This window comes from Sorex araneus, chromosome 7 (assembly GCF_027595985.1).
Source record: "Sorex araneus isolate mSorAra2 chromosome 7, mSorAra2.pri, whole genome shotgun sequence".
Classification (NCBI taxonomy): domain Eukaryota; kingdom Metazoa; phylum Chordata; class Mammalia; order Eulipotyphla; family Soricidae; genus Sorex; species Sorex araneus.
The window spans coordinates 76,954,128-76,978,927 of record NC_073308.1 but is presented as its reverse complement, the minus strand read 5'-3'; the positions used below and the strand labels follow the sequence as shown (position 1 = coordinate 76,978,927).

The window sequence follows — 24,800 nt, the reverse complement described above, 5'->3', positions numbered from 1 at the left end:
CTCCTGCAGCCAGAAAAGAGTGGAAATGCCCCCCCTTTGTGGATTTCTCTGTCCTGTCTGACCCAAAAGCAAAGACTTGTTCCCGCTTCCATCAGAGCAGCAGGCCATCACTGCTAATTTTAGAGCTAATTTGAGATGTGGCTCTGCTCTGCAGATGGTCACTTGCTCCAGGTCACCCCTCGCTGCCAGGTAAGGCTTCACTGTCTTTGGAGCCACCGCATTCCTGGGCCTACCCACATCAGCTGTCTCCCACGGGAGAGGCTTCATCACACTCAGACCAGTAGGAGTTGGGGGAGTTCAGTGTTGCCTCAAAGGGGGTCTTTAAATGACCTGCACAGCCAGGCCAGTGGAGGGAAGTTTGGCCTGCAGTGGGCTGGGGCTCGGGGGAGTCACAGCAGAGAACTGAGCCATGGGGCAGACTGGAACTGCAGCAGCTGGAACTCTTGCACGTGCTGAGGAGTGTCCCACAGCAGTTTTGGAGAAACAGGTGGGCAGTTCTCAAAACACTGAACAAAGTTGCCATACGGTGGCAATTCCACACGCAGGCACAGACGCAAGAAAAGGAACATAATCTGAAAAGTGTGTACACATACATTCATAGCGGCATTTATCATAGTAGCCCCCAATGGAAACAATCCCTATTCCCATCAGCTGATGAGTGGATCCATATGAGATTTGTCTGTATGATGCAGCATTGCTGGCATCACAGAACTCAAATCTCAAAACATTTCACAGCATAGGTGAACCTTGAAAATGTTAGGCTTTCTTAACATGATGCTGGTCTGTACTACAGTGGCTCATGTTTGAAAATGGTTTAGTTAACAAATGCAAAGCCAGCATCACATGTTAAAGTGTTTGCCAAAAGCCAAGTATTGAATGGTTTCTAACTATTAGTATAAAATGTCCCAAAAAAGCCACTTTTGGCAAAAAGGAGATTTGTAGATTCTGAGGACTGGGGAAAAAAAGAATGGAGTGACAGCTAGTTGAGTGGGTTACTTTGGGAATGATAAAAATGTTCTAAAATTAGCAGTGATGGCTGTATCTCTTTGTGACTACGGCACTCTAAGCCATACACTTGGTGTTGAATTGTGCCTCATCTCTGGACTGCTTCCCGGTTGTTATAATATAGGCAGTATCCTTTACTTTGTGCTGACACTGAAAGCGTCACCAAGTGAGGCTGTGTTGCTCATCTCAAAGACTGAGATTACCAGAGCTTGTAAGATAAGTGGATCATACAATTAATAGGAATCAAATCATGACTTTTCCAACAGAGCTTTTTGTGAGATAGTCAAATGTGGCCTGGTGCTCAAGCAGTTCTCTTGCCAGTTACCACCTCAATGAGCTCCACATGATGAAGAGGTCAGAATGCTTTTTCTTTAGATGTAAATAGCACCCTTCAAAGTGCATGTGCTTGTCTAATGCCGCTTCCAGGGGGATCGGGAGTCTCCTGCACAATACAAGCATCAAGTGGTATAAGGACTGATGTGAGGCATCGATTTGACTGAAGTAAGGATAGGACAGAGCAGAGTCATGGAAAGCTGTGGTTAAAGTGGTAACTTCTAGGTAAGCTCTGAAGGAACAACCCGCAGGGGCTGACTGAATCTGGGTACAAGAAAAAGAGAAGACAAAGGTGACTGCAATGTGTTGTTCTGAGGAGCTGGAAGAGAGGGGGAATTCCATTAAGAAGTAATAGGGAAAGTAATGGCACCCCCTTTGTGGGACTATTCCAAGTTTCTGTAGTATTTGTGAGCAATCAGTTATCTTAAAAACAGTATATATGAGTTATGAGTACTGGTTTCCAATATGAGCCTCCCATGCCACCTCCCTCCCCCCACCCCCCGCTCTCTGGCTCCTGCTGACAAGCCACCCCCTCCCTAGCATCACTTGACCTACTCTCCATCCTCACCCTCATCTCCAGTGTCTGGTCAGAGAGGCAGCACCCCCCAATTCTCTCCCAGTGACTGGGGCCACCTTTCTCCACATCACTCTTTCATGTACTCTCCATCTCAGTGAAGAAAGTGGGGCGGCTGCCTTGTTGGCAGGCCCATTGCTCTCCACAGAAGAGCGGACTCGGGCACGCTGTCGCTCAGGATATGGCCCTGGTGGTGGTTAGAGGCATACATAGGAGCTGCTGGGTTTGTAAGTGAATGTCCTGAAGGTTCTTAGAGCAGCACTATGGAGGGTTGAACGAAGGAATGACTTCCTTTCCAGAATTGCGCAGAAACACTCTTGGAGTCTGATCCTAATTTAGGAAGACCTTTCCTTGAGAAATTTCTTGAGTAATTAAAGTCTGCCTCTATCTCTAATTCAGGCCATGTCACACCTGAGGGTACATGCCATGTGGAATTGGAACTGGAATGTGGTGTGGCATGTGGTCAGCAGGAGTGTGGAAATTTGGCAGGGAAAGTTGAAGAATATAGCAAGATGCAAGCTGAAACCACCTGAATTGGGACAGGCGATCACATTTTCTGAGGGAGCAGGGAAGTTTCTCATGTTCATTATTACCAAGGCAAAAATTTAGCCTGACCAATGTCTACTGAGGATGGAGCAAGGCATCAAGAATACCGGGCCTGCAGGCCACAGGATTCTGGTCATGTTTGTTGGGGCTTGATGGTGTGGTACTGAAGAGAAGTTGGGCTTCCTGCAGACCCCTCAGTGCAGCTCTTCGTATTTTCCAGAGTTTTTTGTATTTTGAGGAAAATGTGATGTGTCTCTCCTGGGAAAGAAGTTGGTGTTTACAATTACTATCATCTTTTGGTGTGAAATGTAGTCTGTTCCCTAACACTACCTTCTGTGAACTTCCTCGTTGATAGATTTCTGGCTGAGAGGGCTGCATCAGATAAGCTGGAGGAGAGAACCTTGTTTCCTGCTGAGTGCATCATAACAAAAGGAGCCTATCTTAAATTGTCTCATTTGTGAGCTTTTTCTTGGGTTTGTTTTTCTTCTACCTTTTTTCCATTCACAGATTTATAATTTAAATAGTGTTGAACCTACTTCCCATTGGTGGTCTCAGACATGAATGCCAGACTGTTTTGGTTTGTTTTTGTTTTGTTTTTTAAAGTAAAAAACATGTTTTATTTAGAAGTTTGGAGGGAGGGAAAGAATTGGAGAGAATGAGAGGCTAAGGAAACACACTCAAGGGATGTGGACTTCTCCAGAGTGGAGAGGGAGCCCCAGTACACTAGAGTGCTTTCTACAAGCTGGGCTCGTGAGAGATGGAAAGAAGGAGCATGAGTTGAAGGTGTGTGCCCACTCCCCAGGCACCTGGTTTCACATCCCAGGAGGCAGAGATTGAAGTCACACTCGCAGAGCAGGCTCTGCTGAGTCCCCTCAGTTTACATGAGCTCAACTCCAATACAGCCTCCCAAGCACTGCCCTGGAGTTCGATGTGTTGTGCTGAAGCTTTCACCCGAGTGTCGACCAATCACTGAAGTAGAGTAGGTAAAACGTCTTATCTGTGAGATTAAATCATTTGAAAATTGTGACCCTCCCAGTGTGTACAATTCAGTTCATCGATCTTGGTCACTATTTCATTTCTCGTACAGTCTTGGGTGGTTCGGGGTGGTCAGTGGCATCGGTGCCTGAGTGCCGGTTTCATTCACCAACTCAGAGAGATTCCCCTCTGAGACAAGCAGTTTGGTCTGCAGTTCTGAGTGGTATGAGATCTCAGATGCAAAAGCAATGAAAACCACAGCCCACAGTACGCAGCCATAGAGACAACTGTTAGCGTTTGATTGTGTCTGCAGTGTGTGTCAAAAGTGTTCCAGGCCAAGGGATACTATATCAGAAAATGCCTTATTAGATTGAAAAATCTTACTCTACATTTTGTAGTTGGCCACATTAGAGAGACGTCTCAACTATATCTGAACCTTGCTCTTAAGGATGCAAATGCTCCAGGTATCGTTCACAATTTTTTTTCACAGCTTGTTGAAGGAAAATCAACAGACGAAACTTTAAAGCCTATTTTATGTGTGCAATGAATGACTTTGGACCTAGGACGCCCCTGAAGCCATGAGCACAGTCAAGGCCATATGTAAACCCCCCTTCCTTTGGTGATAGCACAGAACAAAAACTGGCCCTCTGAGCTCACGTTAAACGCATGCTTCCGAGTAGCATCATGCGGGCACCAGCTCATCCCTCACAAAGCCTCGGACCCACTGATCAGCATTAAGATGGGTAGTACGCATATACAACCCCTCTCTGTTCTCCATTCTCCTCTGTTTGAGTGTGTTTACTTCAGGTAAGCCCATCCGGAAACCTTGCAGTCTATTTTGTTCTGTTTTTTTGTTTGGAGGCAATATCCAGTAATACTCAGGGGTTTCTCTTGGCTCTTCACTCAGGAATTATACCTGGTGGGATGCTGGGGATCGAATCCAGGTCAGCAGTGTGCAAGGCAAGCACCCTACTCACTGTACTATCTCTCTCGCCCGAGATCTTGTCGTTTGACGGAGTTCTCTCCATATGATGTCCCCCAGCCACAGAACAGACAGACAATAGAACTCCACAGCACAGCAGTCAGTCTGCAGAGTTTCCTTCTCTCCCAGGCCCGACAGTTCCACTCTTATACCACATTTCTATATCCTATGGCTTCCCTGGGAGACCAGTCACCTCCCTGAGATCCTGACTTCAGCTCCTTTAAATGGCCCTCAGAAGCCAGATTGTTGTAGGGCTTCCTATTGTAACCTCACCCTCCTCTCTTCGTACTCTACCAACAACTGCGTGCTTGAACTTCATAAACACCTTGACATGGGCGAGGGGGCATCTCGGAGGTTTGGTCTGCATTTCCCAATCATTAGTGATGGATGATGATTTTCACATAGATGTCTCCTTTGAAAAGTGTCCACTCAGTTCCATTGCCCATGTTTTAATTAGGACATCTTGGGCTAAGGGCTTGATTTTGTTTGGATATTGCCATTGAGTTGTAGGTTTTTCCTATGTATTATCAATGCTGGTCAGGCCAGTGATTTGCAGGTACTTTCTCCTCCTCTGGGGTTGACTTTCAGTCTGTTGATTGTCCTTTTGTGTGCAGATATTTTTGAGTTAGAAGTCACCCCTCGCCCATTTTTATCTTTGTTAAAGAACCAACCCCCACCAAACCCAGGGCAAAGGGATGTCCCTGTTTGCATCCATTCTTTCATGTGTCCATGGGGATGAGAGTCTGAGACTGTTTGCACATCATCAATGGGTGCTTGGACCACCCAGAGAGCTCCAGTTGGACTCTGGATGTCCCCATGGGGTTTCCAGCCATGCCTTCGGTTCCTGTCCGGACAGGTCCAGTCACTGTGGAGAAGTGAGTCTCAGCAGAGGCTGCAGGAAGCTGTGGTTGACCTGGTTTCTTGTTACCTCATAAAGAGGCTCAATTCTCACAGCCCTTCATCGTGAGAAATGAGGGGCTGTTCCTTGGCCCCAAGATGGCCTTCATTATTCGGTGCTGTCAAGGCATGGCACCACATCCTCGCTGAGGCCTCCTGGGCTTCCCACTAGCCGCAGCTCTTTTCTCTGTGCTCTGGTCTGCGGCCCAGACGGCTAGTGTGAGGAGGCTGCAGGGAGAGGAGAAGAGGCTATAGCAAAGGGACAGTCCCACAGTGTCCTCAAGAATCTTGGGAGACACAGACGAGGGCTGCTGCTGGCCAGATTCCCTCTACCACACCAGGCCAGCTCTTACAGCCCCATGGAGACACAGACAATGTGATCACTGCCATGTAGGGTTGCTGTCCTTCAGCCCTGCCCTCTGCACCCCCCACACAGTGGTGCTGCAGTTTTCAGGCAGAGCCCAGGGAAGTTCTTAAGAACAGCAGGTGCTCTGGTGCCACAGGGCACAGGGTCTGCAACCACTAGTGGGAAGAGCCGTACATGGGGAGACCCCGCCAGCTCTTCCTCAAAGGCTTCATGGCTGAGACCACCATGCCATCCACACCCTCCTCTCAGGGGACTTCCAGCTTGGGCCACTTTTCTCCAGCTGTTCACTGTCCGACGCCTGCATTATCCCTCACACAGGAGAGAGTGGCAGGCGGCTTTTCTCTACCAGTTTTCAGACATGTCAGGACTGAGGGGAACCTGTGGGAGAACAAACTTTGGTGAAAACCACCTTTCAGATGTCTGGAACTCCTGACAGACCTTCCTTGTGTGTCCTGAGAGTCTCTGCAGCTGCATAACCATATGATTTGTTGCTTCACGGACTTTGTGCCAAGATCCTTTCCCCCATATGGGCAGAGGCAAAAGGTACTGTGTTCAACTGGGGACACCCTGGGTGTCACAGACATGTTTAGCACTTTCAACTCTTGTGTTCAAGGCCATTTCTTCTAAGAAGCTGGAGGTTCTGTGGCCCTGTATGTTCAGAGGCCTGGGGGTAGTTTGGCCATAGCAGAGTTGGTGCATCACTGCTCATCTCCAGATGCTTCCGAGGGATCTGCAGAGCCTGGTCCACACCAGGGCTGGGGCTTGAGGAGGCCATTGTGCCTACAAGGTGAGGCGGAGAGCAGTGGTCTGCCCAGCCCCGGACCACGTGACCCTAAAGCCCAGCTCTTTCTCCTCTGCCCCTAAAAGGGACCCCATGAGATGAAAGTGTTGCCGGGATCTGGAAAGGGCTTGTGTTGGAGTTGTTCTTTATTAAAGTCCCTGTTCTGAGGGAGAATAATTCCACTTCTTCAGCTATGTTCGCAACCAGAGAGGCCCACAGCTCTGCCAAGTCTGCTGTGACCACGGAGGAAAGCTGCTCTGTCTCCCGTTAGTGGCTCCCCATCAGAGAATTCTGTGTGACACATCGAGTTTCAGGGTCAGTGAGTCCTCTCCCCTCCCGTGTTCCACATTGTTCTGTCAACAACAGAGTAGTTTTAGCAATTTTCCCAACAACCTTCAGGGCTGCGCTTGTGGTGTGTCCTAGTAATTTTGAAACATGGGGCATGGCTTCCTGACTTCCCTAGGTGATGGCCCTTGGATTATGGTTAGGGAGCAATACTGGTTCTTCTAGAAGATTCAGAGAGGCCTTCTCTATCCCCCTTGCTCTCTTCCATTCCCTCCCTTCCCGTGTGCCTGTATTTTTGGGAGATGGGAATCAGCTATCATGAGAACATCCCTAAGAACTAGCTTCTAGACACTGATTTGGGAGTGATTTTTATTGCTTATGTCTCATTTAGATTTTGTCTTAATTGACAAAAGCAGTGCTACCTGTATGGAAATAACAGGCTCTTGGATAGAACAGCTCAATGTACCTTTTCATGCCATGGATTGGTCACATCTCTGACGTGTTTGTTTCTTTTCCCTTGTCTTCATTTACAAAAGAAAGATGAAAACGAAATAACATAGAAGAAGATCTCCTAAAAGTTCATCCAACAAAAAAAAAAAAAAAGGAAAACACAACAATTCCGTGAAGTAATAGTCAAAATCACCAGAGAGGTCTGTCTGTCCTGTTTGAGTACATCCGAATTCATATTCACACTCTCTTCAGAACTTTGCTAACATTCGCAGAGGCTGATGATCTTACCACAGGAGACAAGCCAGCCTCTCAAGTGTCCCTAAGGGCTCGTCTCACCCTGCAACACCAGTGCCCACACATACACATATGCATGCATACATGTGCACACACATACACGTGAGCACACGTGCACGTATACGGACCTTGTCAGTCCACTCTCAGCTGCCACCACCCTCAAGGATGGCTGTGCAGTTTCTGGCATGTCTCTGACCCTGGGGGGCCATAGAGCTCACGAGCATGGCAGCACAGGCACGTTCTCTCTTGGGGCTCCCTCCTGCTGGTGGTAGCAACCTGCCGCAGCTCCAGGCCCAGAGTGTGCCTGCCTCCCCCTGATCCTGCCCTTCTGTCCTGCATCCCAGCTCCCTTCTCTGCTCTCCTGCAGACAGTGCTCCAGGAAGAATTGGGTTCCCGGGACTGTGTGTACGTTTGCTTTTCCTAGGGTCCAGGGCAAGCGAAGACCTCAGATCTTAAGTGGGAGATAGTGGTATGGTAAGTAGAGATGTACCATTCCAGGACTGCCACCTCCTCCGGGGAGTGCCGGGCTAGCTGAGCTGCTGTACACGGAGGAAAGCCACTTCTCTCGCCTGCTCCTCTAACAGATGCTGTGGGCTGCATGCCGACTCACACTCACTGAGACACATCTGCACTGGTGGGTTCCGCTTCTCTCTGTGACCCCAGACTGGGGCTGGGATTTGGGGCTCCACTGGCTCACTGGGAAGACAGCACCTCTCTGGGGTAGCTCTCTCTACATGGCCCCTCCAGGTTATCATTTCTGAAGCCCCAAAGAGGGACAAAGACTAGTGCAATGGCCTGGAAGCCTTTCCGGTCATCTGCTGCTCCTCCAGCAGAGTCCTGCAGTTGGGGGCATCAGACCAGAGCAGAAGACACGCTGTGCCCCACCTCCACCACTGCTGGTGGCAAGTGGTCCTTCGAGCCTCTGCCCTGCACTCTGGCCCCGCACAGCAGCCGGGCCTGGAGTCCACGCCCAGAAAAGTGCCCACCCACTCGTCCCAGTGCAGATAGGGGACAGGCTCTCCGTGGTAAGGTGCCCACGGTGGTCCTGCTGCTCCTGGCCCACAACGCCTCTGAAGACCAGAGAGCCTGCAGTGCTGACCCCACCCAGTTCCGGGCATGTGGAGCTCCAGGGACAGAGGAGACTTGATACACGAGCATCCAGAGCTTTTCCTCAAATGAGATGTGACTTTCCAAGAGTCCATGGCGTGGCCTGGACAGGGTCATGTGACATGGTTTTGTAGGAGCCAGAGCCTCGGACAATACCTCACCTCAGCAGGCTGGACCAAGGCCGGTCCCGAGCATGTGTCTCTTCTGAGAGGAGAGGCTTGTTTAAAGATGACAAGTGGAAAAAAAGCACCAAGATGAGGCTGTCACCGCACCCCAAAAACCTGCCGCTTTCACGCACATCACTTGATAAGTCAAAGGGAGAAATTTGCCCAAGAGTTGGCCTTCCCACCTTTATTCAAATAAGTCTGCAACTTTCCATGTCCTCACAAGGCGAAGGGGGCGAGAGGGAGGTGGCCCCACCACCCACAGACCTTCCACAGCCAGGACAGATACCCCAGGAAGCTCCAGCTGCACTGACATTCAAACTGAAAGCAATCACCAGAGGCAATGAAATTCCTTCTGAAGTTACAACCCCAGCAAGCCGTCCTGGCACAAACAAAACAGGAACCTCTGCCCTCACTTCTAACCATTTCTCCCTGAGACCCCCGTCTTCAGCCTCCACCACTGAGGGTGCTGAGTCTGGTCTGGCGTGCCTAGAGTTCTCTTGGCAAGAATTGCCCGACTACACCAGACCTGAAGAGGTGGGTTTCATTTGTGGGGTTATTTGGGGCGGCTGCTTCTCCAGAGTGAGACTGAGATGAGTGCTCAGGTGGGCGGGGAGCGCAGACGCCACCTGCCTCTGTGCCTACTCCCCACTCTCAGCACAGGTCGGCTCTCTCGGACCACCTCAGAGCCAGATGCCAGGGGCTGGGAGCAATCAGGCTGAAATACGGCCAACACAATGCTGTCCCCTGGCATCGTGGCTATCACGTCAAGAGACACTTGATAGTGCCGTGGCTTTTGGGCACGAATATAAACTCCGCTGGAGATGAGGTCCGCATATATGCCGATCTCATGCATTATATCTCCTGGTATCTTCTACTGTTCTTCCCATAACTAGCATGTTTGCCAGTGATTTGTGGTATTTCATTATATGGATATCCATTTCTTTGGTATTTCCTACTAGACATCCAGATCAATCTTTCCCTGTTCCTCGTTCTGATAGTACAGAACGTACTCGTAGAGCACCAGTCTCAGCCTTCAAACACAGCCAAAGACCTGGTTCCTGAGTATCCACCATCACTGAGTGTGCTAGCAGGGGACACCCCCTCAGCTCTTCTCTACTGCCTGGCACTCCCACTCAAAGTGTTCCCCTCCTCCTCACTCTGCTCCCTGGACACTGTCCCTCAACCTCTGCTCCCCTGGACACTGTCCCTCACCTCTGCTCCCCTGGATACTCCCTCTTCCTCGCTTCTGCTCTCCTGGACACCATCCCTCACCTCTGCTCCCCTGGACACTGCCCCTCTTCCTCACTTCTGCTCCCCTGGACATCGCTCTTTCTCCTGGTCAGACATGGGGCTTGAACAGCAGGTGACAGGGGCCTGTCCCTCCCTGAGACAGTGGGGTCTGGCTTTAGGTAGAGCTGCTGCTTTGAAACACGTAGGATGGTGTTAAGAGACTCTCACAGAGCATGATCATTCTCAGCGTCGCTATTCCTAGTTTATATCAGTAGATTCAAATCAGTCTATGTAGAAGAAAAAAGTGGGGGAAATCTTAAATTCCACTCAAGGAACTATTTGAGAAGTGTCTCATTACTTGTGGCTAAAAATTCCCTTTTGAAAATAGTACTTTGGGTTTTGCTGGGATTTTGAGGTGAGGGTTTTTTTGTTTTGTTTTTGCTACACACAAAAAAATTATTTTTAAAAAATGTTATTGAACTCATAATGTAAGAGAACCATTCTGATCAGATAAAGCCTATTTGATCCATGAATATTCTGTAAACACTTCTTGAATTGACAGGAACTAGAAACATTTTCATCAGAGGTCTACAAGTGGGACGTCTGGTGGGAGGCAGAACTCCTAGGGCACCGACGGACAGCGGCTGAGTGGGAAGGAACCTGCCCGATGCAGGGGCTTCACATCGAAGTTTCTGGCACACCGGTTCTGTCCATACTGTAAGTGAAGCAGCTCATAGCACTGGCCTCAGAGTGGTTAGAAGTGACCAGCTTCGAGGGCCTCTGCACAGTGAAGAACAGAAGAGAACACAGGTCCTGGGAGAGTTAGTTTCTCTAATGGAAAAACAGCGAAGCCTTCTTTGCTCTGTGCTAGCAACGGGGGGCGCCTGAGAATTGCTGAGACCCGTGGAGACTGAGGAGCCTGGCAGGAGTGACGCTGGGCCTGACGCCAGCCGCCTCCAAGCGGGAACTGTGGGGCAGAGCACAAGCCACACCGGCCCTCCCAAATCAGGAGTCACATTCCCCTGGTCAGACACGCAGAATGCCACCCAGAGGCAATCACGTTTGTGGTTGAAGTCACTAGCTCTGAAGCCAGCCTGCTCCCACCCCCTCACACAGCTCCTACCTTGCTGAGTCACACACAGTCTTCCCTGAGCATCTTCCTGGAGTGTATGCAGTGCTTGTGTGAGCGTTTGTGCAGAGTGGTTTTTACAGCTGTGTCAGTGAACATACGAGTGGTACACACAGGTATGCTGTGTTGTATGAGTGAGTGTGCATTGGTGAGCAAAATTCTGCACTGTCTGAGTCACATACATAGTATAAGTACAAGATATAGCTCTTTTATTTTCAGTGATGTCAGCAAGAGCAAGTCACTGTGATCACATGGTGTGCTGGGGTCAGGGTCACACTGTCACTGTGACCACAGTTGCTGGGGGTCAGGGTTACTCTGTCACTGTGATCACATGACATGCAGGGGTCAGTGTCAGACTGTCACTGTGATCACAGTTGCTGGGGGTCAGGGTCACTCTCACTGTGATCAAGTCTAGTCTGGACTATGGGGTCACTTACCTGCTTGCTCTTGTCCCTCTTTCTGGCAGCTGCTCGCTGAGTCACCAGCTGACTTGCGTCATTCGCTGTGGTTTCAGAGTGAAAATCGATCGACTGCTTTTACTTTTTCCCATGTAGAATGGAGTGAACATTTTTTCATTGAGAAAGAACAAAAGAATTCCAAGGTTAAAGAAAGTGAGAGTTGTTGTTTCTACATTGCTCTGTTGCTTTCTTGGAGGCACCATCCTCCTCGGGGCTCCTTGGCTGTGTGGAGACCAAGCGCCGCCTACGTGGGGGATGGAGCCTATGTGACATCACCTGGCTCCATCCTGCCCGGCAGACCCTGTCCCAGCCGCCCTGCTGCAGGTCCTGGGGGCAGGCACAGCCGTGACCGTCACTGGCAGAGCCCGGAGCCCTGTGTCCCTGGCTGGTGCCGGCGGCAGCAGCCCAGCGGGGCCCCGAGCCCTGTGATGTCACTCGGCGCAGCTTCCATTTCCTGGGGGATGGTTTTCCATGTGGTCTCAGCCGCCTCGCTGGTGGCTGCAGGGGCGGGTGACTCAGTGGCAAACACCAGGATGCTGGTTACTGGAACGGGCGCCACAGGGAAGTGTCTTGCGCCATAGGGGCAGGAAGCACCTCCTCCTCGGCCACCGGCAGGAATTCCCCAGCCCAGGGCAGGTGCAGCGCGCAGGCACCTGCGAGCTCTGGGCCTGGAGCTCCTGGCCGCACATCAGGCCAAGGAGGGTCTCGGCTGGGCTCTGTCCTGAGCTGTGGGCTCTTCTCTGGAGGAACAGGGTGAACCAGTGGCTCCCGGTTTCTCTCAGAACTAAGAGTTCCTGGGTTCCTGTTTTCCTGTGAGGATGGTGGGCTGCCATCCAGGGTCTCTGGGGGAAGGGCCTGGAGAATCTTCTTCCCTTGGGCCCTCCTGGAGCTACTGCTCTGTGTGTGGAGGGGACCAGGCTGGGGAGGGTGTGGGAGACGGGTGACAGGGCCCCTGCAGGCCAGAACCACCTCCTGCTGGGACAGGGCCCGGGGCCTAGCCGAAGCCTGAGGGAAGACCCAGAGGACTCGGCCTTGGGCACAGAGGGGCGCAGAGGAGCACAGAGAGGGACAGAGTGTGTGTCCAACTAGAAGAGACTTGGGGGTGGCATGCAGGGGTGTGATGTGACTGGGGAGGGCACACGGGTATGACATGACATGAAAGGGTCACGCAGGGGTGTGGAGTGACGAGTCGGGGGTCTGCTTGCCAGGGTCGCTGGAGCCGGCTTGGGACTTCAGGCCCAGGTTGGGTGAAGGTGGCGAGAGTGGGTTTGGGGTCGTGTCTTTCTGTCGCTCTGCAGGGGCACGGGGTGGAGGATAGGGGTCCGGTGCCGAAGGACAGCCCCGGGACACTGCCCGCCTGGGCAGGGGAAGGCTGGAGGGGCCTTGCCTGGGCCTAGGCGGGCGCGCCCCCTGCTGGGCACAGAGGGCAGGGCCGGCTAGGAGCGACTTCCCGGGCAGCCACCCTGTGTGCACAGTGTCCCGCCCCCTGCACCCAGGGCTGCAGGGCAGGTGACCGTGGCTGCCAGGGAGGGCTCCTTCCAGGACTGGAGCGCTGAGAATAGGCCCAGTGGGGGGCACAGTGGGTCGGTGCTGTCCACACAGCTCCCAGCACTCCAGGGGCTGCACTGGACGTCTGTGGCCCTATTTCCTGCTGTCCTCTTTTGGCTTTCCTTGTCCCAGGATTCTGACTTGGGGCTGAGAGTCACCCTTCCCCTCTGTCTGGGGAAGGGGCAGCCGGGTGCCTGAGTGGCCAGGCTCCCTCTTCCCAGGACCCCACTCAGCACCTCTGGCCCTTGGACCCTGTGCTTGTGAGGCCCAGGCTATGACTGTTGAACGCAGTGGGGACTCGTTTTCCATGTCCAGGTGTTGGACAGCTGGCGCATCTTCTGCTGGATCCGTGGAGCCTTGGAAGCGGCTTTGTGTGCCTTCCTGAGCCCGTGGCTGCATGCACCTGGCAGCGGATATCAGAAGGGCTGCTGTCTGTGCCTCCCGACATCCCCGCCAGACACACGAGCTTCTGGGACCCTGTGGGCTGTGTATGCACAGCTCTGGTGATCAGGAGAGAGCAGGGTCTGTGGTGCATGGGACTACGCTCTGCTCTCGGGAAGTCCTGAGCATCCCCACAGGGTGGGGACTGGTCTCCCAGAGGCTGGCCCGCCCAGTGATGCCTCCCGGGCCTCACCAGCTTGTTCTCTCCTGGGCACCAGGCTGAGGCGTGTGTGTGGTGGGTGAGGAGAGTGGGGTGGGGAGTGTGGGGGGGGTATGGTGTATGTGCGGTGTGTATATGATGTGTAGTGTGTGTATATATGTGTGTGCAGTGTGTGAGTAGGTCTGGAGTGTATGGTGTCTGGGCTGTATATAGTGTGATGAGTGTGTGTATAGTGTATGTGTTTGGTGTGTGTGGTGTGGTGTGGAGTGTGAGGTATAAGTATGGTGCATATGGTGCCTATGGGGTGTGTGTGTGTGTATAATGTGTATTGTTTTGCATAGCATGTATGCGTGTTGCATGTTATGTGTGTGATGTGTGTAGTGTGGTATGTGCAGTGCATGTGTATGTTGTGTGGTATATGTTTGGGGTGTGCAGTGTGCGGTATGTGTATTGGTGTGTGTAATGTGTGTCCAGTGTGAGTTGTGTGTGATTGGTGTGAGGTGGTGTGTGGTGTGTGTGATGTGTGTGCAGCATGTATACAGTATGGTACTGTGTGTGGTATGTGTAGAGTATGTGTGTTGGGGCTAGGGGTGTGTGTCTATGGTGTGTGTACGCTGTGAGTACAGTATAGGTGTTGTATGTGATATGTGTGGTGTGCATGGTATGTGTGGGTGGAGTGTGTTGCTTGTGTGTATGTGTGTGTGTGTGTGGATTGTGGTAAGCACAAACACTGGAGAAGGTGGGATCCCAGGAGACCCTCTGTTGAGGACCCACTGAGGGCGGGAGGCAGAGCAGGCACTGAGTCCTGGGCAGACTCTGCCAGCAGCCTGACCTCGCCTTTGGGAGCCCCTGCCTCAGTGACTCCTGGAATCAGGAGTTCTGGCCAGTGGGCTGGGTGAGCCCTGAGGAGCCCGCCCGGCCTGCCCCAAGGATGGAGGGACGGGGGCTTTCAGGTGGGCAAGACGGCCCAGTACACACTCCTGCTTGCCGCTCCAGTGCTGGGGAGAGTTTCGCGGAGTCACAGAAGGAAGCTGTGCTGACCACATGACTTTAATCAGATCAGGTCTTAAATAAGAAGCCATGCACATAAACATTTAACACCAATACATAATAAATAATCATTAAGTTATAAAGTACATTGTTCATATTAAACTCGGTTCTCAGATGTAACACCAACACAGAGGTCATACAGAATTGCTAGTCACATTGTTCTGATAATACAGAATAATAATCTGAGTGTCCAGAGGAGACTTACGGCTCAAATGCTAAAGACCAGGTTCTTTTTCCCTAAACTCTTCTGCCCCTCAGCATGTTTGCCTCTTTCTCCTTTCTCTCTCTCCCTTCGTTCCTCTCCCTCCCTTTTGGGGGGACTCGGGGTACATTTATTTCCTTTGCTTTTGCTACAGGTAGTATTTGGGACCTTGCACGACTGAATATCAGACTTTGTAGAAACCAAGCGAAGCTGCTGAGGGGCCAGGGTGCCAGGCCCCAGCGGGCATGGGCGTTCTCACCTTGCCTCCATCCTGAACAAAGACAAGTGCTGGGTGCACTCTTCCTCATCCATACCCTTACAGCTTCCCTCCCTGCGGGACCGCTAGTCTACAGTGGACACTTGGCATTTGGTCTGCCACAGGCTTGCCGAATGCCATGGAATAGTTTTACTTGAGGGAGGTGGGCCTCACATCAGTCACCCTCAGCCCTGACTGCCACCTCAGGCATCAGCCCAAGGGTGCTGCTACCTGACCCTGCACTGCTGGGACCATCAAGGCCATCTCAGGGCACATGAGGTCTCCAGGACAATACCCAGGGGTGCTGGGACCCGAATTCCAGAGGAGCTGGGGTCAGGCACCACAAGGCTCTCCTGCCCTGAAACCGTCATGACTTTCAGAGCAGAATCTCTACCCGAAGGGATCAGAGCAGAGATACTAGGAAGTCCGCATGACCAAGTACGTGATTGAGTACAACTCCACAGGGCTCAGAAGCAGACCAAGGACGGGCTGGTCTCCCCACGGCTCCCCTCTGGCCAGCGCTGCACAGCCCAGACCCAGGACCCCCACACGCAGCCGCTGCTGGCGGTAGAACGTTTCATGGAGCAGACGCCTTGCTTCTGGGACAGTGGAGCAGTCCCCGGCTCCTGAGCAGGGCTCCAGGACCGGCTCTTTCTGTCCGTGACGCAGAGGGCAGAGGTGCCCTGCAGCTGGCTGCTCACACCTCAGGACGGCCTCCCACATCCTCTGTAGGAGGCTGCAGGCAGGACGGGCCGGGCCTTGGCACTGGAAACCGGAGTGTCCTCAGACCAGACACGTGCCCCTGCGCAGACTCCAACTGCTGCATCCACAACTGACAGTGGCCGCTTCTAGGGGGAGCCTTGGAGTTAGCAGAGAAGGTGGCATCCATCACCTGCAATGTTTCAGTAGTTTTGTACAGGCTGGTAAAGCTGTCCCCGGGTGGAAGCAGGCCAGAGTGAGACCTGAGACTAAGGGTGAAGTCTTGGGTTTACACCAAGCACTGCATTTCCTCAAAAGAACAAGAACTTTAGCTTTTCCTTTAGACCTGATGTTATTGCACCTTCCAGCCTGAATAAAGGTAGAAAAGGTACCATTTGGCTCTGCCAAGACGGCGAGATCAAGAGTCATGGAAGATTCACGAATTCATGAACAGCTCAGAGTGGCAGAAAGATAAACCAAACACCTATAAATCGTGGAAATGCTAACAGGAAATGGACTCAAACTGAGCGGAAGTCCCCAGCTGATCGTATCAGAACCCACAGACACAGGTACAATGCTGCAGTGATTTGAAGGGTCACCCTGGGCCCCCTTGTCTGAGTGTCCCCGCATGGGCAGACTGGAGCGGCCGACTGGGAAGAGCAGATGTGGGTCCCAGGAGTGAGTGTGGAGAATAGTGTCCAGCTCTGCCTGTGGGCTTTGAAACGGCCGTGCCATCTGCTCTAGGGCAGGCGCTCGTGGATCATCTGTGGAGAAAGAGTGGGTCTGAGTGGAGGGCAGACACAACAAGCAGGCAGGACCACACGCCTTCACCTCGTACCTTTTGGAGGAGAGATTTTAGTCTCTCTAGGAATTCTCTGGGCGGCTTCCTCTCGTAGGAGTCACAGGAAGGGCAAGCCTAAACACAGTGAGAAAGCAGTGGGCTTCAAACATTGTTTCCAGTCGAACAAAACTTTTGTCCCCAGCATAACTTCCCGCTAGAGACGTAAACAAGTGTTTGTGTTTATGTGTTTATGTGGCAATCCCTCAGCTGCCCAGAGAGAAGCGCGAAGCACTGTGGAGGTGAGGCTGGGAATGTGTTCTGTGCATTCGCGTTGTTTTCACTGGTTGCTGATTTTGCAACTTCTACATGTCACATGTCAGAGCCACACCAGTTTCCAGCAGGGACTCAGCTGTATGCATGCACAGATTTCCCAGTTCATCTCTGTGCACACAATGCAAGGACATCTGAGCAAATTTCCACATACACCTTTGTGTCTACTTCAGAGAATAAAATTATTAACTGAAAGGGTTTAAAATGGTGTTTGATATACATTATAAAAGAAGTTATATACCTTCAAATAGAACATTCTTTAGTTTTGGTTGTGGTTAAAATGTTTAATTGCCAAAAAAAAACAAGGTCCGTATGTTTTTCCCTTAATTTACCTGATTGCATGAAGGTTGAACAATACCTTCATTGAATGTATTGATTCTGTTCTTTAACCTCAACCCTGCAGACTGATTTTTTTTTAACCCTCATGGATTTAGCCCCTCTGTGGGGTCAGGACAGGTGAGCACTGCAGGAGAGAGTCCCATCCGCCCTGTGCACAGCATACTGGCCCTTCAGTGCTCTCATTCCCCTCTCTGAGCCCTGTGCGCTCGGCTCTGCACTGGCCTTTCACGATTGTTTGCTTCTGGGTTTCAGTCACACGTTGGCCTGTTCGTTCTGCGCTGTGATTCATCTGAAGAAGGACAGCCTGGTGGATTTCCCAGCTGTGGTTTGGTGGAGGCTCAGATTACTCCTGAGCATGTCTCACAGGCAAGAGGGTCCTGGGAACAGAGTGGACCCCCAGGGAACACAGACACTGCTTCCTGTCTGGCCTCCCCGTGGAGGTCTCAAGGACTGTGGCCCCCTGCAGTTGGCAGCAAAGGAGAGAGCCTCGTCTCTTACAGAATTCAGGGCTCAGGTCCCCTCTAGTCACTGTAGGGGCTTCAGTATGGTGCTGTCCCTTACTCTGGGCCAGACACACTGAGCACCGGCCACCCGAGGGGCATCTGAGTAGGGGGTCAGCAGGGGCCTCGCTCTTCAGTGTGTGTGTGTGCGAGGTGAGGTCCATAGAACCCACAGGATGGGAGCTGGTGTGTGTGTGACCTTACATGCCTGTCCATGTGAGGGAATTGTGCACTTGTGTGTTGTTTGTGGATATGTGTGTGCACAGTGTACAGTGTATGTATGTACACTGTGCACACACAGTGTGCAAATGCCCATGTGTGCTCATGTATGAATGCATGTGTGTGCATGTGTGGGAGTACATTGTGAGGTGTGTCAATGCATGTGTGTGAATATATGTGTGCAGGGTATGAAACACGTGTGCAGTGCATGTGATGCACATGTGCATGTTGGTGTATGCATGCAGTGTGTGCCATGGGAACATGCGTGTGTGACTGGGTGGATGCGTGTGTGCATGTGTGCATGCAGTTGTGAATGCATGTGTGTGAATGTGTGTGAAGTCATTGTGTAGCATCACATGTGCTTATGCAGCATGTGTGCAAGTGTATCTGTGCCGTGTATGTGATGTACATGTGTGTGAATATGTTCGTGCAGCATTACAAATGCATGTGTATGAGTGTGTATGTATGTGTGCACAGTGTATGTGATGCATGTTTATGAGTGTGCATGCAGTATGTACATACAAAAGGTGAATGCATGTGTTTGAATGTATGTGTGCAGTATATGTGATGTGTGTGCATGCATGTGTGTGAATGCATGTGTATGGTATATGTGAATACATGAGCACAGTGAATATGATGTACGTGTGAGAGCGTGTGCATTCAATGTGTGAATGCATGTGTATGAATGCAGGTAGTGTATGTGTAGTGTATGTGATTGTAAGTGTGTAAATTTGTGTGCATGCCTGTGAGCCTGTATGTGATGCACATGTTTGTGTGCATGAAGTGCATGTGAATGCATGTGTGTGTACCAGTTTATGAGAAGAGAATAGAATGGAGAACAATCAGACTCAGCAAAAAAGCAGCTCACTTCTCTGTGTCTCTGTCTTCTCACTGTGTTTTTGGGAGCCGGGGGTAGTTTTCTCCTCAGCTGTTTAGTCAGTAAAGAAATGGTCTCATTTTCTTCTGCACTCACTGGCCGTAGTTGTTCCTTCTGGAAACATGAAAAAGCTGACCGTTCGCAGTGCCTCTGAAAGAGAAATGATTTGTGCTTAGGTCTCTCTGTGCAATCATTCTGGGCATGCAGTTCCCTCCCCAGCCCACCTTGTCAGCCCTGGGTCGCTCGGTCCCGGGTCCACTCCCCATCAGCCCTGGATCCATCAGTCTCCACAGCTGAGGCAGGCCTGTGTCATGTCCTGTCACTCAGGCACAGTCACTCCTCAGTCCTGTCTGGGGTCAAGGGGCCGCACCCCCCCCCAAGTGCTTTTCATTTTAGGACTGATAGTGGCGGGGCTGAATTTCCATAAGAGAGCTGCTGTGGTGGGGGCAGTTTCTCCTCAGGAAAGGGGACAGGGTGGGCTGGTGGGGAGAGCTGAGGAGTGACTGCTCCTTCTCGTGTGTCTCCGTGAGGCAGCCAGCTGTCTTCTGAGAGGCTCAGCTGGTGTCTTCGGACTGTGCAAGAGGAGCCTGACTTAGAGCATTTGGGCAGAGTGCCCCTGGCGGGGACCCCCATTGCTGAGGGCACAGGCTTGCTGCTGCCCACCTCACCTGGGCTGGCACCTGCCCACACCAGAGCTGGGTGCAGTTGCAGATGTGTGAGCATTTCTATCAGTAAATGTGGACGAAGCTGTCCGGTTCCTGTTTGCTTCTGGAAGACTGTCCCAGGTCCAGAAATCTCTGGAGTCCCCATCCCCATCCTGTGTGGAGCTGGCACAGCGGGCAGGAAGGCGGTGCCTCGGGCAGGCAGTTTTGCATATGTGGCCGCAAGCACAGTCCCTGGCCACCAGCCTTTCCGTATTTGCCAAAATGCTTATTTGATATAAACTATTTATAAATGTTCATTATAGCACTTTTGTTTCCTTGAAAACCACATGCTTGTATTTGTTAATTTTTTTTCTTTTCTCTTCTTTTTGACCACAACCAGCTTACCTTACTGGAAAAAAAAACTTATTTCATATTTAAAGGGCAAATTTTCCAGCTGAAACTGAAAACACTAACTGTTTCAGCTGCAGCATTGTGAAAACCCAGCGGTTCTCACAAACCTGTTTCGCTGAGTTAACACTTGCTCGTGTGCGTGGAGGCGAAGCCCATTCCAGAGGGGCCGCTGGGTGCGGGCGGGCAGCACAGCCACCCTCCCAGTGGCCAGCGTCCGCGGGCAGCTAAGGGACAGGCAAGCTCCTGCAGGAGCCCGAGGTCACAGCACTCCCCAAGGAGGGCCAGCAGCCACGGTGTCCCTGAGCTCCGCGTGTGGCCGTCCCAGGCGCACCAACCCGCCCTGCTCTGCTCTCAGGTGCCCTGACGCTGGCTGCTAAGCGGCTCCTTTGTGTCCCAGGAGCCAGGCCACGGGGTTGGCAATCTCGGTCCTGCCAGCAGCCAGGTCTCAGGACGGACATGAGTATGCTCAGGTCTCCGGTGGGCGTCCTAGAGCATGAAGGGCCTCTCACCTGCCCTCCTGACGAGGACAGTGGCCCTCCGGTGGGTCGGGGCCATCTGCAGATTGCACCCACTCTTTCCTGCCCTGAGCAGATAGAGTCCACTCTAATCCTGGCCTGAGCAGATCGTGTCCACTCCCTTATCTGCCCTGAGCATAGTGTCCATTCTCTTACCCTGGTCTGAGTGGATGGATTATGTCCACTCTCTAATCTGCCCTGAGCACATCATGTCCACTCTCCTATCCACTCTGAGCAGATTGTGTCCACCCTCTTATCCACGCTGAGCAGATGTCCACTCTCTTACCCTGGCCTGAGTGGGTCATGTCCACTCTCCTATCCACTCTGAGCAGATCGTGTCCACTCTCTTATCCACGCTGAGCAGATAATGTCCACTCTCTTACCCTGGCCTGAGTGGGTCATGTCCACTCTCTTATCTGCCCTGAGCACATCATGTCCACTCTCCTATCCACTCTGAGCAGATTGTGTCCACCCTCTTATCCACGCTGAGCAGATAATGTCCACTCTCTTACCCTGGCCTGAGTGGGTCATGTCCACTCTCTTATCTGCCCTGAGCACATCATGTCCACTCTCCTATCCACTCTGAGCAGATTGTGTCCACCCTCTTATCCACGCTGAGCAGATAATGTCCACTCTCTTACCCTGGCCTGAGTGGGTCATGTCCACTCTCTTATCCACGCTGAGCAGATCGTGTCCACTCTTATCTGCCCTAAGGGGGTCGTGTCCACTCTCTGCTGGACGCACCAGAGGCCTCTCTTCCTCCCCGGGTCTGACACGGGGCACCCGCGCTGTGATTCGTGTGAAGTAAAGCCCACTGAGTGTCTGGCACAGCTGGAGGTGTGAGCGGCGCCTACGCTCTCCTCAGACGCAGCTGCCAGGGCATGCCAAGACGTGCTTCTCCCGGGCAGAGCAAGCCCAGCCGTCTAAGGGGCCCGGCCTGGAGCCCCTAGCACCGTGGTCCCTGGAGCCCAGCGGGGGGCAACCCCTGGCACTGAGCTGAGAGGACCCTCCAGTACCTCTGGGTGTGTCCAGAGAGAAAACAAGCGCAGACAGACGCTCCTGCGGGGAGGGGTGGGAGCCCTTCGCAGGGCGCGGGGTTCGGAGGAAAGGCGTCTGTGACTCACCCACGTCCCAGTCAGTCGTTTACCATCACGGCCTCGGGCTCGCCTTACTGGCAGCCCTTCCAGTCGCGGTGCTGCTGCGAGGGGCCGACAGCCACACGGTGGGTGCCCCAGCACCTCAGCTCCCACACCCGCTGTCGGGAATGTCCTTCCCAAGCCTCACCGACGCCAGGCTAAGTCTCCGTAAGGTACAGGGGCTGTGTCCGCAGAAAGGGTCCTCACTCCTCACAGTCCCTCCCACTGGGTCCCTGCAGTCCTGGCCCCTCCACACACACACACACACACACTCCCGCCCTCCTTCCCGCCCTCCTTCCCTTCCATCCTCTCTCCTTCCTTCCCTCCCTCTTTTTCTCACTCCCTTTCTTCCTTCCCTCCCCTCCTTCCTGCCATCTCCTATCCTTCCATCCTCCCTCCCTTCCTTCCCTCCCTCCTTCCTCCCTCTCTCATTCCCTTGCCTTTCTTCCATCCCTCTTTCCTTCCCTCCTTCCCTTCTGTCCTCCCTCCTTCCTTCTCTCCTTCCCATTTTCCTTTCTTTCCTCCTTTCTCCCTCCCTTCTTCCCTTCCATCCTTCCCTCCACCCCTCCCTCCCTCCTTTCCTCTCTCCCTCTCCCCCTCCCTCCTTTCCTCCCTCCCTCCTTTCCTCCCTCCTTGCTTCCCTCCCTCCCTCTATCCTGACTTTCCTCTATCCCCTTTCCCCTTCATTCTTTCATTCCACCTTCCTTCTTCCCTCTTTTGTTCTCTTTGTTCTTTCTCTCTAGTAATGAAAAATTGTGTTATTTCTATTTATAACCCTAAATTTATGAATTTAGGGTTCAAGAATTTTCATGCACATAGGATCTTTAGGTATAATCTGTCGTTCAGAAAATGACCAAAGTGCAGAATTATTTCCTAAGTTTGTTACTCTCAATGATCCTACCTGGTATATTAAAGAGAGTTAGAATATTTACAGCACTCTGTAAGTAATATAGTGTTTATTGGCTGACCTAGTGGTAAACCAATAAGTGTTTGACCAATATTAGAATAAGTATTTTATCAACCATTTGACTCAAAATTCAACAAAATAGAGCATCTTAAGTAATGATGTTAATGACTTTTTTCACTGGATTCCCACAAGTATAGCAGATCCTGGCCTTACCTTGACATCCTGCGGGGCTGGCAGCGTGGCAGGACCCTAGAGTGAGAAGAATTGTTGTTACTTTTGTGAGTGGGGTGCCTTTCCACTCGCGGGAGCTCTGGGGCCGTCCCTGTGGCCGGCCAGCCCTTACCAGCTTGTCCACCAGAGTTTGCAGGCGGCCAACAATATCTAGGAGGTAGCGCATTCGGATCATGAGGCGGTCAGGCCCCTGGATGCCAGCCGTGTGGGTTTCAGTGCCCAGGCCGATGACCACCAGGCAGAGGACGAGGCGGAGCATGGCGCAGGTGGCGGGCTGTGGCAGCTCGTCAGCAAAGCTCCTATTTATCCATCCTCAGGGAGAGGCAGCACCTCCCGCTGTGCCTGGAAACCTCTGCAAGGTGGGCCAAGGTGAGTAACGACTTTCTTTTCCACTGGCTGGCGTGCGTGTGCCGTGTGGGGTGGGGGCAGGGATGGCCACGAACATGCCCCATCGGCAGCTTCGACAGGAAGGAGAGAGATGGGTGGATTCCAGCGAGCAGCCGGCCAGGCCGTGGGCTTGTCGACACCCAGTGCCATGACTTCAAAGGGGTGCTGCAGTCGCTAAGCCGCGCACTGGCCCCCACTCCCCGCTCCCCAGTCATAGCTGGCTTCAACAATGACTAAAGGGGCCCCGCGCCCGAGCCCTGCAGCCACCTGGAGGAGAGGGGCCGGGCTCGCTGTCAGCACTTCGGGCCGGCCTCGGGACGGGGGAAGGCTGAGCTGGCTTTGCCCCCACTCTGGCCCAGAACATCCCTAGGTGACGTTCGTCCTGGCTTCTGCTCCAGGAGCGGGGGTCTCGGGTGCTCACCCGCCCACCCTGCCCGGCCCCTCACTCAGCTTCGTCGCTGTCCAGTCCTCTGCCCTGCCCTGGCTCAGACGCGGCCAGGGCCTCTCTGGTGGGTGCTGCTGGCTCCCGGGCCCAGGGTGGCTCCCAGCTGTGGGCCAGGCCCCTGCAGCTCGCACACGCCGAGCGCCCAGGCAAGGGACCCAGACGCAGGTGCTCTCTGCCTTCTGCCGTGTCCCAGGGCGGCTGGGGCAGCGGGGCTGTGCTCCTGCGGCCAGTGACTGTGGCCTGTGGGGGCCGGCGGACGACAGAGCATGGACGAGCCTCGGGCTGATGAGGGACCCAGCGTGGGGTCTGTGAAGCCGGCACAGAGGTGCAGGCTGGACCTCGACCCGGCACCCTCCCATGAAAGACCCATGTGCAAGCCCGTGCATGATCCCATGTGTGACCACATGTGTGACCCGTGTGCGACCCTATGTGCGACCCCATGTGTCACCTCATGTGTCACCATATGCAACCCCATGTGCAACCCCATGTGTGACCCCGTGTGTGACCCCATGTGTGACCTCATGTGTCACCCATGTGCAACCCCGTGTGTGACCCATGTGCGACCCCATTTGTCATACTGTGTGCAACTCCATGTGCAACCCCATGTGTGACCCCCTTTGTGATCCTGTGTATGACTCCATGTGCGACCCCATGTGTGACCCCATGTGACCCCATGTGCAAGTCTGTGTATGACCCCAAGTGTGATCTCATGTGACCTCATGTGTGAGCCTGTGTGTGACCCCCATATGTGACCCTGTGTGCAACCTCATGTGTGACCCCCCCCATGTGACATTGTGTAACCCTGTGTGTGAGGCCTTGTGGGGATGTGAGACCAGAATCAACAGAGTACCACAATCTCCTGGGACTTTTGGCTGAGGTTTGGGGATGAGGAAAGAGATGCAGGAAGCCTGCCTGGGGGAGGTGGCCCTTCCCAGTGTGTATGGGGCCAGCACAGGGGTCAGAGGAGGCAGCGTTACCCCCAGCTACCTGTGGAGGGAGTGTTAGGGTGACGGTGCTGGACAGGAGCCCGGGGCACACCCCCCAGATACTCCCCACTGACAGAAGGACTTGTCTGCAAACCACAGCCTTTCAGTAAGCAAGACACCGTCTTGGCAGACACTGATAGGGACACACCCCATCAT

At 52.8% G+C, this 24,800-nt stretch overlaps 1 protein-coding gene across 1 annotated transcript; it reads right to left on the bottom strand.

The window, feature by feature from the left end:
• Positions 1–389: 389 nt before the first annotated feature.
• On the bottom strand, positions 390–23,085 carry IL21 (interleukin 21). The gene is made up of 6 exons (XM_055144247.1): positions 22,939–23,085; positions 22,809–22,844; positions 18,974–19,132; positions 16,775–16,852; positions 15,941–16,129; positions 390–572 (listed from the first exon to the last, which is right to left on the bottom strand). Exons 1-6 carry the CDS (start codon positions 23,083–23,085, stop codon positions 390–392), a joined length of 792 nt encoding a protein of 263 aa, XP_055000222.1.
• Positions 23,086–24,800: the final 1,715 nt, after the last annotated feature.

Coding starts and splice junctions, on each gene's coding strand:
- IL21 (XM_055144247.1), bottom strand. CDS start 23,085: ATGCTCCGCCTCGTCCTCTGCCTGGTGGTCATCGGCCTGGGCACTGAA. Junction 16,853..18,973: donor GAAGACAGAGACACAGAGAA/GTGAGCTGCTTT, acceptor CACTGTGTTTAG/GCTTGCCCTTCCTGTGACTC. Junction 573..15,940: donor ATGTGGGAGGCCGTCCTGAG/GTGTGAGCAGCC, acceptor CACACTTTTCAG/ATTATGTTCCTTTTCTTGCG.